The following is a 13,321-nucleotide window of genomic DNA, read 5'->3' as shown; positions in this document are numbered from 1 at the left end:
GAGATTGAATTTGGGATGAGTTTTTTTGTAAATAAAGAGTGTTTGTAAGGATAAAATATAAAGGTGGATGGTGGGACCATGGCTTAAAAAGGAAAGTGGAATACTTTTTGCGGACGCCAAATATAGTAATTGTGTCATACTTTTGGCGGACGGAGGGAGTAAAAAATATTGTAAAATTTACATTGATTCCCGAGTTAATTTTGAATGGGGATTTCAGGTGACATCTGTTTATTTCCATTCCTCAGTGAAATTGTCTTTTCATAATGTGAGAACATTGATTTCTATGTTTATTTATATTTATATTTATATATACTCAATTTTATTTCCAGCGCCTGAAATTACTCTTGTTTTTATTGCTTGTTCAGTTATTGTCGAGACAGTGGCATTTATCATTTTCTTTGTACAATAGTGCTAAATAATTAAATTTTATTTTCTCTTATATATCTTCATAAAATTTTTATAATTTATTTGAGGCCCTTAATTAATTAATTAATTGGTACCCTCTAACATTAATGATCATTATTTACCACAAAGCAAGCTTGGAACTAAATTAGAGACTTTGGCCAAAGAATTTTATAGTCAATAGAATTAATAAAATGAAATGCTAGCTTGATTAGTGTTTATTCTGCACTGCCAAATTTTCATTAATTTGCAAAAGGGATTTAAGAGCTAAATTAGAGACTGGCCAAAGAATTTTAGAATCAATAAAATAAATTTCTATTTTATCCTAAAATAAATAAATAAAAACAAACAAAAAATTGCTACTTTTTTAAGTAGTGTTTGCTCTGCACAGCCAAATTTCATTTATTTACAAAAGTGATTTAAAAGCTGAAATATGGATAGGTTGTCAGTAACGCAGGGACCCTCTGCAGTAACAAATGTGACAGTAAATTTTCAGTGGGTCAATTACCAGTTAAATTTGTACTCTTGTTTATTACTCCAATAATGTATAGTAGTAGTAATTAATACATGGAAGTGAAATTTCATAAGTTTTTATTTTATTTTTATTTTTTATTTTTCTTTGCAGCAGACTGAGACATTATCTTAATGGTAGATATCTGCAAAGCACAAATATCAAAATAACTCTGTGGATGAGTTGGCCCCATCACTGCCCTCACACATTTATTTTTGGTAGACATAATAAATTATACATCGATATAAATGCATTTATTTTCTACGCTATCCGAATTAATTTAAAATATTTTCTACGCAAGTGCAATTCAGGCTCTTTATTTTCGAGTTATCATATTGCAAGAAACTTAGCATATGGTTAAATACGTGTATGATATAATTTTAATACATGAGTTGAGATGGCCGAGTTGGTCTAAGGCGCCAGATTAAGGTTCTGGTCCGAAAGGGCGTGGGTTCAAATCCCACTCTCAACAATTATTTTTTATTTTTTATTCTGTATTTTTTTTTGAACTTAGACATATTAATGGTTAATAAATGTATTTAAAAATTGTTATCACCAAAAAAAAAAAAAAAACACACTCACACACTCTCCCTCTAAGTGACTCGAACCCCCGATCTATTATTTTTTATTCTGAATTTTTTTTTGAACTTAGACATATTAATGGTTAATAAATGTATTTAAAAATTGTTATCACCAAAAAAAAAACACACTCACACACTCTATCCCTCTAAGTGACTCGAACCCCCGATCTATTGGTCAGAGGAGAAGCGTTTTACCAACAGACTGCACTTTATCGCTTGTTTAATACTTATGTTTAAAACTCAAATTAAATTTTCAATTTATTATTATAACCTTATAATAATTTTAAAATACTCTTAATTTAAACTCCTTTTTTTGTCATCCATAGGTTGAGGATATGAAAAAAAAAAAAAAACGAGATATAGACAACACAAAATTCAAAGCTGAAAAAACCACTTGCAGTCGCATAGAATTTGCCTAAGATCACTGCACTCAGATTTAAAGCTACGAATTACGCGCCTTATGGTTAGAAATTTCTTGATACAAGATTCAAGAAGGATATACATATCGAAAGTAAGAAATATGTTAGGAAGAGAAAAGAAGAAATTTGAAGCAACTCGAAGTTTATGGTAAATTTGTTATTCCAAAACCTAATCTATGACATTGTTGAGGTAAGGATTCAGTATCTGACGGTGATGGATCGATGCATATATTGAATGAGGTTATTTGACAAATATTTTTCAAAAGTTTATAAGTTATTAAACAATTTATAAGTAAAACATCTTCTAATACTAATACACCTACTTAGAGCACTTCCAGCAGAAATCTCAAAATTATGCTCCTATATTCCTCCTTAAAGCTTCCCTATTTAATATTAGGATCTTGATTTTATAAATGCATACACCATATCTCCTATTTTCTACATAAAAACAATAATTATGTGTGGGTCCTACTAATTATAAGCTTAAAATAAATTTAGGATGGGTGTAAATTTAAGATTAAATTTAGGTAGGTGTAAAATTTTTTGTAGGCCCCATCCAATTTAAGGGATCTGCTGGATGCATTTTTTTATCTCATTTTCAATTATTTTAGCCTAAATTTAGAGTTAGTGATGCATTTAGGTGATCTGCTGGGAGTGCTCTTAGAAGTTTTAAGCATGCATTTTTCTTGCTATTAAGTCACTTTCAGATTCTATATTAAGTGGTGAATTTTTTTTTTCCCCAGAATTGATTATATTTGCGAAACGAAAATTTACAATCAAGTTTCAATATATGATGTGAAAGCAAGAAGCAAATCCAACAGCTGCACATGCTCTCACTGATTTACATAAATAAATGAATTAAAATTTTGAGATTTCTCCAGATTTTTGATTATTTTTATCATTTAAATTAATTTTGGTGTAACGCGACACGAACCCGGCCCACTAATAAACTAGCCGATCCGATCTTAATCGAATACCTGAACAACCCGATTCGCTCGACAAACAGCCGACGGCGGCGGCGGCCTTACAATTGAATTCGCCGCCGATGCTTCGTTTCCCTCTGTTCAATCTTGTCTTTCGCGCCATTATACAACCCGCCTCACTCTTCGGTTTCAACTGCTTACTTCTTCCGTTAATTTGCAAGGCGAATTGAGGAAACTGCGGAGCTCTGAGTGCGCCGACGCCTTCCGATCAATTTGGTGAGTTACGATAAAGTTATTGGTTGGAGTTTGCTCGGATTAAAGGAATATGGCTCGCAAGCAAGAATATTTCGTTCTTTTTGCCTTTTTCGCTGAAAAGGAAGAGAATTCATTATTGAAAAATTCGGAATTTAAGTGTCAGGCTGATTTTTTGTTTGGAATTAATCGTCAGAAAGCTTAAATTTGACTGAAGAATGACTTAATGAGGACGGAGAACTTTGTTTAATCATGTTGATTTGATGTATCACATAGAAAGACATGAACTTTATTGAGTTTTAGATACGTGTTTAGTGATAATAGTATTTATAAGCTCCTGATAGTACTCGACTCATTGAATCAAGGAACTTTTTATTTAGTTTTTCTTCATTTTTTTTTTGATTCTATGAAGTAGCGTTGTTAACATTCACCTAGTTACTCTAGTTTATTGATTTTGATTTGTTAGAAATGGGTGTTATCGAAGATGGTTCGATTTCGGGTGTCCTACCCAGTGGCGGAGAGGCATTTGTAGTTCATTACCCTGGTTATCCTTCTTCTACTGATCGTGCAATCGAGACTCTGGGAGGAATGCAGCAGATTCTTAAGGTATGAGTGATAGATTGCATCTCCAAGCTGACTTTTTAAACGAGGAATTTGTTCGTAGTAGCGTCCTTTGTTCGATGTGTTATAGAGTTCGTTTTCAAAAGTGGAATACATTTATTGATTATGCATTTGTCTGGAGTGATTTTGCACATTGGAGAGATTGAGTTGGTATAGCAATCTCTAGTGCTCAATTATAAAATCACAGTATGAGAGATTGAGCTGGAGTTTATTCACCTGTTTATAGTGGTCCATCGTTTGCAAATCCTGATGTAAGCGTGAGCAGAAATGAGATGTTGTATTTGTCATTCAATCCTGTTGGTGAAAGTTTGTGACAAGGCTATACCCATTTGGGGAGGTGAAGTGATGCTTAGAAATTGCTGTCTTATTCGTCTAGTGGCATGTTCAATCTTTTCTTCATGGCTTCAGACTTCCAAGATAGATGAGCCAGGACAGCATTAGTTGGAATGTAACAGAGGATAAAGAGTTAAATTTGGTCGATGTTTTAGCCTTTTCTAGAGACGTAGGTTTAGGGTGTGAAAACTGGCAATTCTGTTGCTTTTCAAGATACCTTCTAAGAGTTTGTTGCTAAATTTGAGCTAAAAATGGTAGAATTTTTTTAACATACTGTCGTTGTAGGATTGAAATTTACCCCACTGCCCACAATATTTTGAAATCAAGTCTCCAAGAGTTCAGTGACACGTTACTCTGATAACTCAATTGTGATGGTAGGCTGATTGGCACAAATCTTATGCTTCTTATCTAAGGTTTCGCCAGCCTCTAAAATAATGTAGTCTCATCAGCAATTCATCCGCTTTTGGTTTTTTATGTAAGTCCTGGTCCAGCTTGGTTCCTGATAAGTTCATTGGCATGGCTAGGTAGCTGGGTTTTGCAGTTGACTCATTGCTTTCTTTGTCCGTTGAACTATTTCGATTCCATTAAATATGATAAGGACTTTATTTTGTTGTTGGCATTCAAATATTAATATCTATGTTTCCAGGTTCGTGCTGAGAAGTCAAACAAGTTAGAGTTGTATTTTCGTCCTGAAGATCCATATTCACATCCAGCTTCTGGGGAACTTCAGCCATGCACCAAATTCCTGTTGAAAATTTCCAAAAAGAAAGTTAATGATTTGATAAATGTTATTGACCGTTCTGGACATGCATCTGCAAATCCGGTTCATCTTAATGAGGATATTTTAATTTCTCAATCGACTGAAGCTACAGAAAATATCGTCAAGCCCAACTGTGAATCTGTGTTGCCTTCATCAGAAGCCAAACAGCAGATAAGCAATGGACCTCAGGAGCAGCTTTCTGCTGATATTGTTGCAAGGGTATCTGAGGAATATCACTTCAATGGTGATCTATTTTCAAAATTCATCATCTTATTTCACATCTTACATGGATGCTATGCTCCTTTGATTATGCTATTCATATTCCGTCTTTATTCTACTTTGTGAAGGAATGGTGGATTATCAGCATGTTCTTGCTGTTCATGCTGATGCAACTCGAAGGAAGAAAAGAAACTTGGCTGATATAGAACCTGAATCAGGTCAGCTTCTTTCTTGATTTGAGTTTTTTCTTAGAATTGGAGTTGCTCTTCTTTGTCTCACTTTTTCTACACTCATTGTAGAAAATGCTGATCCAGTGAATGTTGATCGGGACGATTTAATGATTTTAGTCCCACCACTCTTTTCATTGAAGGATCGTCCACAAAAAATAATGTAAGATGCTTTTGCTTTGTGTGGGCTTTACTTTGCCTGAACTAGGTGTTATTCTATCTCTATCATAAAAATGTGATTTCTTGGACCCTATCCGACTGTTTAATTAAAACAAAGCATTGCGAAGATCCCTGCGGATGCTAACGCAATGTGATTTCTGCCCAGTGCTCTGATTGTCATGTGTTTCATAATCTATCTTCTCATTTATGAAAACTTGGCTTCTTTGGTTTTCTGTCGTAGTGATTGTGTGTGACTGCAGATTAAAACCATCTGGAGATCTGAGTTTGAAAAAGAAACAAGACACAGTTGTCCAGAAGCGTTCAGAGGTAGCTTACTTTGTCGGGAAGAAATAAGTTGTTTGACTTTTTATATTACATCAGTATCTGTTCTGATATATTTACTTTCTACTGGTAAACATGTGTAGTAACGGATAGTATATCGAGTAATAATTTTCAGATAATGCTGAATTGCATCAAATACTTTGACCATCTCGATTAGTCCTTCCTATTATATTCTTTGTTGTTTCCTATCTGGATAAAGATTTGGTTTTCTGTATCTTCTAAGATGTCCGCTTAGCTATTGAGATTTTGAATATTTTCATTCATTTGATGCAGTTGGAGATAGACCAGTGTCTTGCCATTGACTTCAACATCAAAGATATCCTTATATATTCATGTATTTGTGGTTATATACACAATTATCTCATGCTTAAATTTCTAAAAATTAAAAATAGTTCATTGCTTCATTTCGCAAAAGAGACTTTTATGCGAGAGTTTATGTAAAAACGGAGAGAAAAGCTTGGATACTGGCGTATCTGCAGTGGCTGAAGGTGGACAAGTTTAGCCAGATTAACTAGATTTAATCCTTTGTCAGAGTTACAAACTGAATCTGAAATGATTGCAGAATGTGATCTTTTGAGTTTGCAGCGTCTTCTTTTGTTTGGACTTAACATTCTTACAGATTCCTAAGAAAGTAGATTGGGAGAAATCCATAGCCAGGGAGTCAGATCTATGGCAATGGCAGACAATTGTGTGTGAATTGTTTGAAGAACGTCCACTATGGGTGAAATATTCGTTAGCTGAACGGTTATTTGACCGAGGCGTGAATGTCCCAGACAGAGTTCTCAAAAGGTGCCTTCTTTAGCAACTGTTTTGTAATTCGGGCTGAGTAAAAGTACCCTGACTAGACTCAACTTGCTCATCGAGATTTATCTCCGATTTCTAGGCTTCTTTTTCTGGCAGCATATTATTTCTCAAATGGGCCATTCATGCGGTTCTGGATAAGAAAAGGATATGATCCCCGCAAGGATCCTGAATCTCGCATGTAAGTTTCGTAATCAAAAGTTTCTAGAGTTATACATGCATCTTCTACATTCTAGAGGTGTAAAAGGTTTTTAATCGGTACTGATAAAGAATTGAAATCGAACTTTAAAACTTCTTTCTCTTGAGTGTGCTAACTTCCTGTGACTTGATTAGATATCAGAGGACAGACTTTCGAGTACCACCTCCGATAAGAAGCTATTGTGATACCAACCTGGTGTCCGGGTAAGGGCCTGTATAATCTTTAAAATTCTTGGCATTTGTATCTTTTCTTGTGGTGATATTAGATTATATTACAGTATAGGAAGCCATGAATCATGAGAATTTCATCTTTTCCAAATTAGAAGTAATGACAAATCAATGTAAGGCTCGACGAGGAAGCCATGCAGACATTTAGGTGGGATATGCAGCCAATGTAAATTGGAAGAAACCGTTGCATACTTGGTGGGAATCATGTAGTATTACTGTGTAGTATAGCAGCAAACTAAACCCATTAAGCCTTTAGGAAAAATTGTTTACTGTATAAGTTAATTTAGACAGTGCAACTTGATCATTTGTGGACAATCAGGCCGTCTAATATGCTTCTCTTCTTGTCATTCTTGAACAGATTGAAGTGCAGGTGGAAGGATATTTGTGAATTCCGAGTTTTTCCTCGTAAAGCTCAACTTTCATTGCAGCTCTTCGAACTCAGTGATGACTATATTCAACAAGAAATCCGAAAACCTGCCAGTCATGAAAATTGCACCGTACGATTTGTTTACTCTGTCAAGTATTCTCTTAAGGGAACATGGTTGCAAACTTTTTTCAGAAACCCTCTGATTCCACGGTTTAAATATTTATAACAGAAAGATAACTAGAAAAGCTTGTCTCGGTAAATACTGAAGTTATTTATTCGCAGATGCAGTTTCTGAAAGCATATTCTTTCTTCCAACTTCTGCTTCAACTGAAATACATATTGTTAGCGATTTTTGTAGTTCTTCAATTGGATATCATGCCTAAGACATAATTTAATATTCTTGCTTTAAATTTTCAGAAACTTTTAGCTCATCTACAATGACCAAATCTACCAAATATGAGAATTACTTTTAGGCGCTGTAGGAAGACATCATCAGCTCAGGAAAATTGACGTTCTTTTTGTAGTGTGCTTTTTGTTACTATTACGTTTTCTTTTTTCTTCAGTATTTATAATTATACATAGCTCTTCTGGAGGGGATGTCTTCTCTCTCTCTCTCTCTCATTATATTGGTTTTTATTTTTTAGTTTTATATCTGTCATATTTTTGGGTGTGAGAAAATATTAGTGTGCTTGAGTAGGTTTTGAAACATATGGTATTTTCTGCAGCTGCAAACAGGTTGGTTCACATCACAGATGCTTGACATCTTGCGATTACGTGTTGCTCAGAGGTTTCTGTCAGTATATCCTGAGGGTGGTGCACAATCCTTGTTGAGATCTGTTACTAATCGGTTCGAGAAATTGAAGATATTGCATCTTACTATGAAGGATAAGAAGGCGAAACAAGCTGATAAAGGTTCAAATAAAACCAGTAATTTAACAGTTAGCTTCTCATTCTTTGTAATTCTTTTGGAAGGATATGTCATACTTATTTAGTTCACATTAATAATACTATGAAAGCTGCTTCCCAGGATAAGTAGTCTGCCATGTTCACATTAAGTCTTTTACATGGTCCTGATATTTAATCAATATATTTGTTCATATTTATGTAGGCTACCAAACTAATGAATGAAATTTCCGACTGCTCGTTTGGTTTCTCCTGTGATTATGGTTTTATATTTCCATGCTGCAGAAGTTTTAGAAACTGAAGATAAAGAAACTAATGATGAAGCTGAAGTTGAAGCCGAAGTTGAAGTTGAAGATAAAGAAGATGAGGAAGATGAAATGGAAGATGAAAATCTTGGTGAGGATGTGGATATAGACGAGGCGCTCGATATGGTGAGTCAAAAAATCACTTGGCTCATGTGCCTCCCATCATGCATGTTGCATCAATGGCAACAAATAAAGTAATCACTTCGTTTTTTTTTTTTTTTTTCCAGGTTGATCCAGAGAGGGACTTCTCCCTACCAGATACATGTATCCTTGCTATCATTTCTTCGTGTTGCTTTGCTTGCTTCATTTTCGTATGTTCTCTCGCGTGAATTGGTTTCTTACAAATTATCAACAACTGCTATAGTAAATCACATAAAACTCCCTGTCGTACCTGATCTCCGGTATCCTATACTTCATTTAGATATAGAAAATGATAATATCTCAAAGGAGTATCTACAAGATCTTTTTGGCAGTTTTCCCTTTGGTTCTGCTGGGGGCAGTGAAATGCACGACGACCCCTATGATGAAGAATATCAGATTTATGATCAAGATAGCGATGACGACTTCTCCAATGATGAGGACTAGTGAATCATCGAACGAGATGGGGCTTCTTACGGTACAACCTACTACCTCTGCTTTTACTTCACAACTTGCACATCCTTAAATTTGATGCGAAAACGTCTTCAAGCTTCTTGAATAGCTCTTTGCATGTGCTGTGATTAGAATTGCTGAAAATCTTGGAATATATATGATGTTAATTCCAGCTCTTAAGTTGCTATTAGCATGCATTGAATCAACTGTTTCCATTCTAGAACTGTGATATGCTGTTACATGTTATAGTATATGTTTTAAGATTAAGACCTTTTTTTGAAGATTTTTGGCAAACCTAACATCTCTATATGCTTTAGGGCTTTTGCTCATCTCCGAAACGATGGCGGCCGGCGGGTTATGGCTCACCGAAACGGAGCGAAACCACCCTACTTCTTTAGGGTTAGGCTGAAGTTGAGAGGTGTGTTGATTTTTGGTAGATATAGCAGTTGTAGATGAAGTAGGAAAAACTTTATTTATCTTCAAATGTAAATGAGGTTGTTTCAGTGATTTGTGTCTTGCTATCAACTTATATATACTATTGGACATATTCTTTGTTCTTGTACTTATGATTTAATGTTTATATTACAATTTTTTCATTTTATTAGGTTCTTTTGGTTTTATAATCCATATTATTAGATTCTTTTTAACGGACTTATCAAATTCATTAATTTTTTCGTTATATTACATATAATCATTTACTTCCTCCGTCCACTAATTCAAGGCCTACTTTCCTTTTTGGTCCGTCCACCAACTCAAGGCCTATTTATTTTTAGTAAGTTTTTATTCATATTTTAATTGATAGGACCCAATAAACAATACTCCATTTAACTAATAAACAATATACTTTGTGGGTCCCTTTCTCCACTCAACCAATAAACAATATATTTTGTGGATCCCTTTCTCCACCCAACTAATAAAAATATATTTTTTCTTAAAACCCGTGTTTTGCCTCCTAGGCCTTGAATTAGTGGACGGAGGGAGTATCATTTAAACTAGAGTTGGTCTCCTGTATGGGAGTTCGAAGTAAACAGTCTGAAGATCCGCGGGTCGACCCAATTCGGCCCGTTGTCGCATCGCTCCATTAGTTGGAGTATTACTTAAACGATATTTTAGTCAATAACAAATAAATCGTACACATAAAGCATCATACTGTATCTTCTTCTTTGAGCACTCCTTTGCTTGTAAAGTTTTCTCAATTTTTTCGAACTATTAGATTGTCTTTTTAATATTTCCAAACAAATTTATAGAATGGGCCAAATTTATTTAATGGGCCCAAACCTCGGCCCTATCTTCTTGGGCTCATGTCTTCATCGTTTTCAAATAATAGAATCAAAATTGGAAATCTTTTCTTGGAATTGGGCAATGAGCATCTATATATAGAAACAAAATCGTACTCCCTCCGTCCCACTGTAAGTGAGACCTTTTTTTTAGGCACGGGAATTAAGAAATGTGTATTTTGTGTGTAGATAAAAAAGTAAAAAGGTGTTTAAAGGGAAAAACTTTTACCCAAAAAGGAAAGAGTCTCACTTACAGTGGGACGTCCAAAATAGAAAGAGTCTCAGATACAGTGGGACGGAGGGAGTATTAGACAGACAATAGTTCTGAACATTCAACCGATTTTGGGAGTCGTTTTTGCAAAACAACAATTAAAAGCCCTAAATCCAAGCTGCAGCTCCACGAGTCTGCTTAGCACCGGTCGATTCCTAATTAAGCATGTCGCTTTTTTTCGTCAGCTTCAAGCCTCTCACATTCTCTCGGCAACTTCAAGCTTCGATTCTTGATTTACATCCTAATTGAGATATGTGTTAATTTTAAACACATACATTGTCGTTTTAATATGCCTAAACCGACATTGTTTTAGTAATTGGCGGATTCCGACATGTAGGATTTTAAACGGCCGCTTGCGCACTAAGTTCGGCCAAATATTGACGAGATAGCAAAATGAAAAAAATAAATAAGAATTGAGCGATTTTAAAATTGATATGCAAAATGAAAATTCTTTGAGAGTTCAATAATTTCCATGCAATTAACCCTACGAAATATTACCCTTTCAAAAAAAAAAAAAAACCCTACAAAATATTACATATTCAAATACCAAAGTGCATTTTACATACCAAAAATTGCATCTTTCGTATCACACGAACTTCTTGAGTTGGAGAACAACAAATTCAACCAACATAATAAGTTGTTTTCCATTCAACAAACATGCAACTATCTTATCCACTTTTTTTGTCAATTAACTCAATCTACCTGCAATAAATCCTAAATGGTATGCAACTATATATTTAGAATTTTCAAATTATCCATATTAAAGAATAATGTTATTTGAGAATATATATATATATTCTTAAATGAGGAAAAAGAAAACCATAATTCCATTTTATATTTGTTGCACGCTAATTTTACAATACAACGCAAAAGGTTACTCCCTCCGTCCCGCGAAGCTTGAATAATATTCATTTTCGAATTGTCTCGCGAAGCTTGAGCACTTCTTTTATATGACATTTTTTTTTCTCTTTATTCACATTTTCACTTTTTCACCTATCACACTTAACACACAAAATATTATTCCTTAAAATTCGTGCCGAATTTTTTTTGCTCAAACTCCGCGGGACGGAGGGAGTATTTTGCAACAAACACTTGCCAATGGGCAATGATGTATTTTAACCATAGAAAAAGAAATGGATGACTCACCAAAAATTAGATTTTCTAGTGAAAGTGACCAAGAATCCCCCAAGACATAATTCTTTTCAATCCAAAATTTACTCAATGCGAAGTCAAATGTATAGGGGTTTATTAAAGTAAAGTCCATTTCACGTAATTGACGTTTCATTCTAATTTGATTTGATTCCTACAAATAAAGTTAGATCCCTCTCACCATCTCACGTAATCGGTCCAATCCACATTCTACTTCTCCAATTAAAAAAATAAAAATAAAATGTCTAACTAATAAAAGTTGGGTCCTTTGCTCAAAGGGGAAAAAAATTAAATAAAAAATAAAGTTAAATTCATAAATAAAAAATTATATTAAATAATTACACAATAAATTTATATAATAATGAATTCCCGTCGAATTTCGACGGAGTTAAAAAAATAAAAATAAAATGTCTAACTAATAAAAGTTGGGTCCTTTGCTCAAAGGGAAAAAAAAAAAGTTAAGCGTGTAGAATTTAAATTCAAATTTGAATTTATCGAACACCAAATTTTACATATCTATAATCGTCAAAATCGAAAAATAGAGAATTCATATCACCTCCCCCTTTAAACCCTTTAGCAAGAAAGGGAAGAGACAAATTTATTTTTAAAAATAAATAAATATAGATACATTAAACAAAAATTAAATTAATTTTTCAAATATTTTTGTGAAAAGAAAAAAAGTGGGGGAAAAGTGGGAAATGACATTAGATACCCTGCATGTGGGCAAAAGAGAAATAGTAGTAATATTTAATTTATAAGTGTGGAGAAAAAGAGAAGAGGTAGCTTTATTGGTTTACGATTTTGCCCTCAACAAAATGGCTTTTATACTGTGATGATAGCCACTTGGAATTGCAGGTGGAAGAATCAATTCCATCCAATGGGATTTGGAATGGAAGAATAAACGCACTCCAACAAAGATTTTCATTTCCAATTTCCCATAAGTTTTGGATTTATTTGTCTACTAGATTTCCTTAATCTCTCACTCATGCTTCTAAAATTCTAAACTTTTACTCCATCTTTGTTATATTATTGTTGACCTATCTTTTTTGAGCACATGTATTTAGGAGAATAAGATTATAATGTAAAAATATGTGAGATTATATTATTTATAGTGTAAAATTATTATAAAAGTAATATTAATGGGACACCAAAAAAAAAAAAACAGATCAATAATAATGAAACAAAGGAAGTACTATTCTCCGTCTCAGCTAACTTGTTCAATATTTTTTTTGAAACGTCTTAATTAAGTTGGTTAATTTCTTTATATTAAATAAATATAGGTAAGGAAATATTTAATCACCTATTCACTTTATTATAAAACACGCTTAAAATACCAATTTCTCAAATTCTGTGTCAAAAAGAAGTTGATCAACTTAATTGGGACGGGGGAAGTATTTGGTTATTGTGCTACTCTCTTTACGTATAAATTGTGTTATTTTTGTTATTTTAATATGTTCATAAATATTGTGATTGTTATTAGTA

The 13,321-nt window shown here is 33.8% G+C and overlaps 1 protein-coding gene and 1 non-coding gene across 2 annotated transcripts; both read left to right on the top strand.

Moving 5' to 3' along the window:
* The first annotated feature begins 1,304 nt into the window (after window positions 1-1,304).
* TRNAL-AAG (transfer RNA leucine (anticodon AAG)) lies at window positions 1,305-1,385 on the top strand. The gene has a single exon. It is a non-coding gene; the product is annotated as a tRNA-Leu (tRNA).
* Window positions 1,386-2,849: 1,464 nt separating this feature from the next.
* On the top strand, window positions 2,850-9,743 carry LOC130987660 (uncharacterized). Its single transcript, XM_057911268.1, has 16 exons — window positions 2,850-3,112; window positions 3,555-3,694; window positions 4,689-5,046; window positions 5,150-5,239; window positions 5,321-5,411; window positions 5,668-5,734; window positions 6,023-6,066; window positions 6,368-6,538; window positions 6,633-6,731; window positions 6,884-6,952; window positions 7,335-7,473; window positions 8,069-8,255; window positions 8,532-8,677; window positions 8,779-8,815; window positions 8,973-9,167; window positions 9,460-9,743. The coding sequence occupies exons 2-15, from the start codon at window positions 3,557-3,559 to the stop codon at window positions 9,134-9,136; spliced, it is 1,800 nt and encodes a 599-aa protein (XP_057767251.1). The 5' UTR covers window positions 2,850-3,112; window positions 3,555-3,556; the 3' UTR covers window positions 9,137-9,167; window positions 9,460-9,743.
* The last annotated feature ends 3,578 nt before the right edge of the window (window positions 9,744-13,321 follow it).

Source organism: Salvia miltiorrhiza, chromosome 6, assembly GCF_028751815.1.
Source record: "Salvia miltiorrhiza cultivar Shanhuang (shh) chromosome 6, IMPLAD_Smil_shh, whole genome shotgun sequence".
In the NCBI taxonomy this organism is placed as follows: Eukaryota; Viridiplantae; Streptophyta; class Magnoliopsida; order Lamiales; family Lamiaceae; genus Salvia; species Salvia miltiorrhiza.
Note: the sequence above shows the minus strand (reverse complement) of the source record. Positions and strands in the feature narration are given on the sequence as shown.

Excerpts from the sequence above, each read along its gene's own strand:
- LOC130987660 (XM_057911268.1), top strand. The coding sequence starts at position 3,557 with ATGGGTGTTATCGAAGATGGTTCGATTTCGGGTGTCCTACCCAGTGGC. Across the intron at positions 5,047-5,149 it reads TGAGGAATATCACTTCAATG|GAATGGTGGATTATCAGCAT; the intron begins GTGATCTATTTT and ends TACTTTGTGAAG. Across the intron at positions 6,067-6,367 it reads ATTGACTTCAACATCAAAGA|GATTCCTAAGAAAGTAGATT; the intron begins TATCCTTATATA and ends AACATTCTTACA.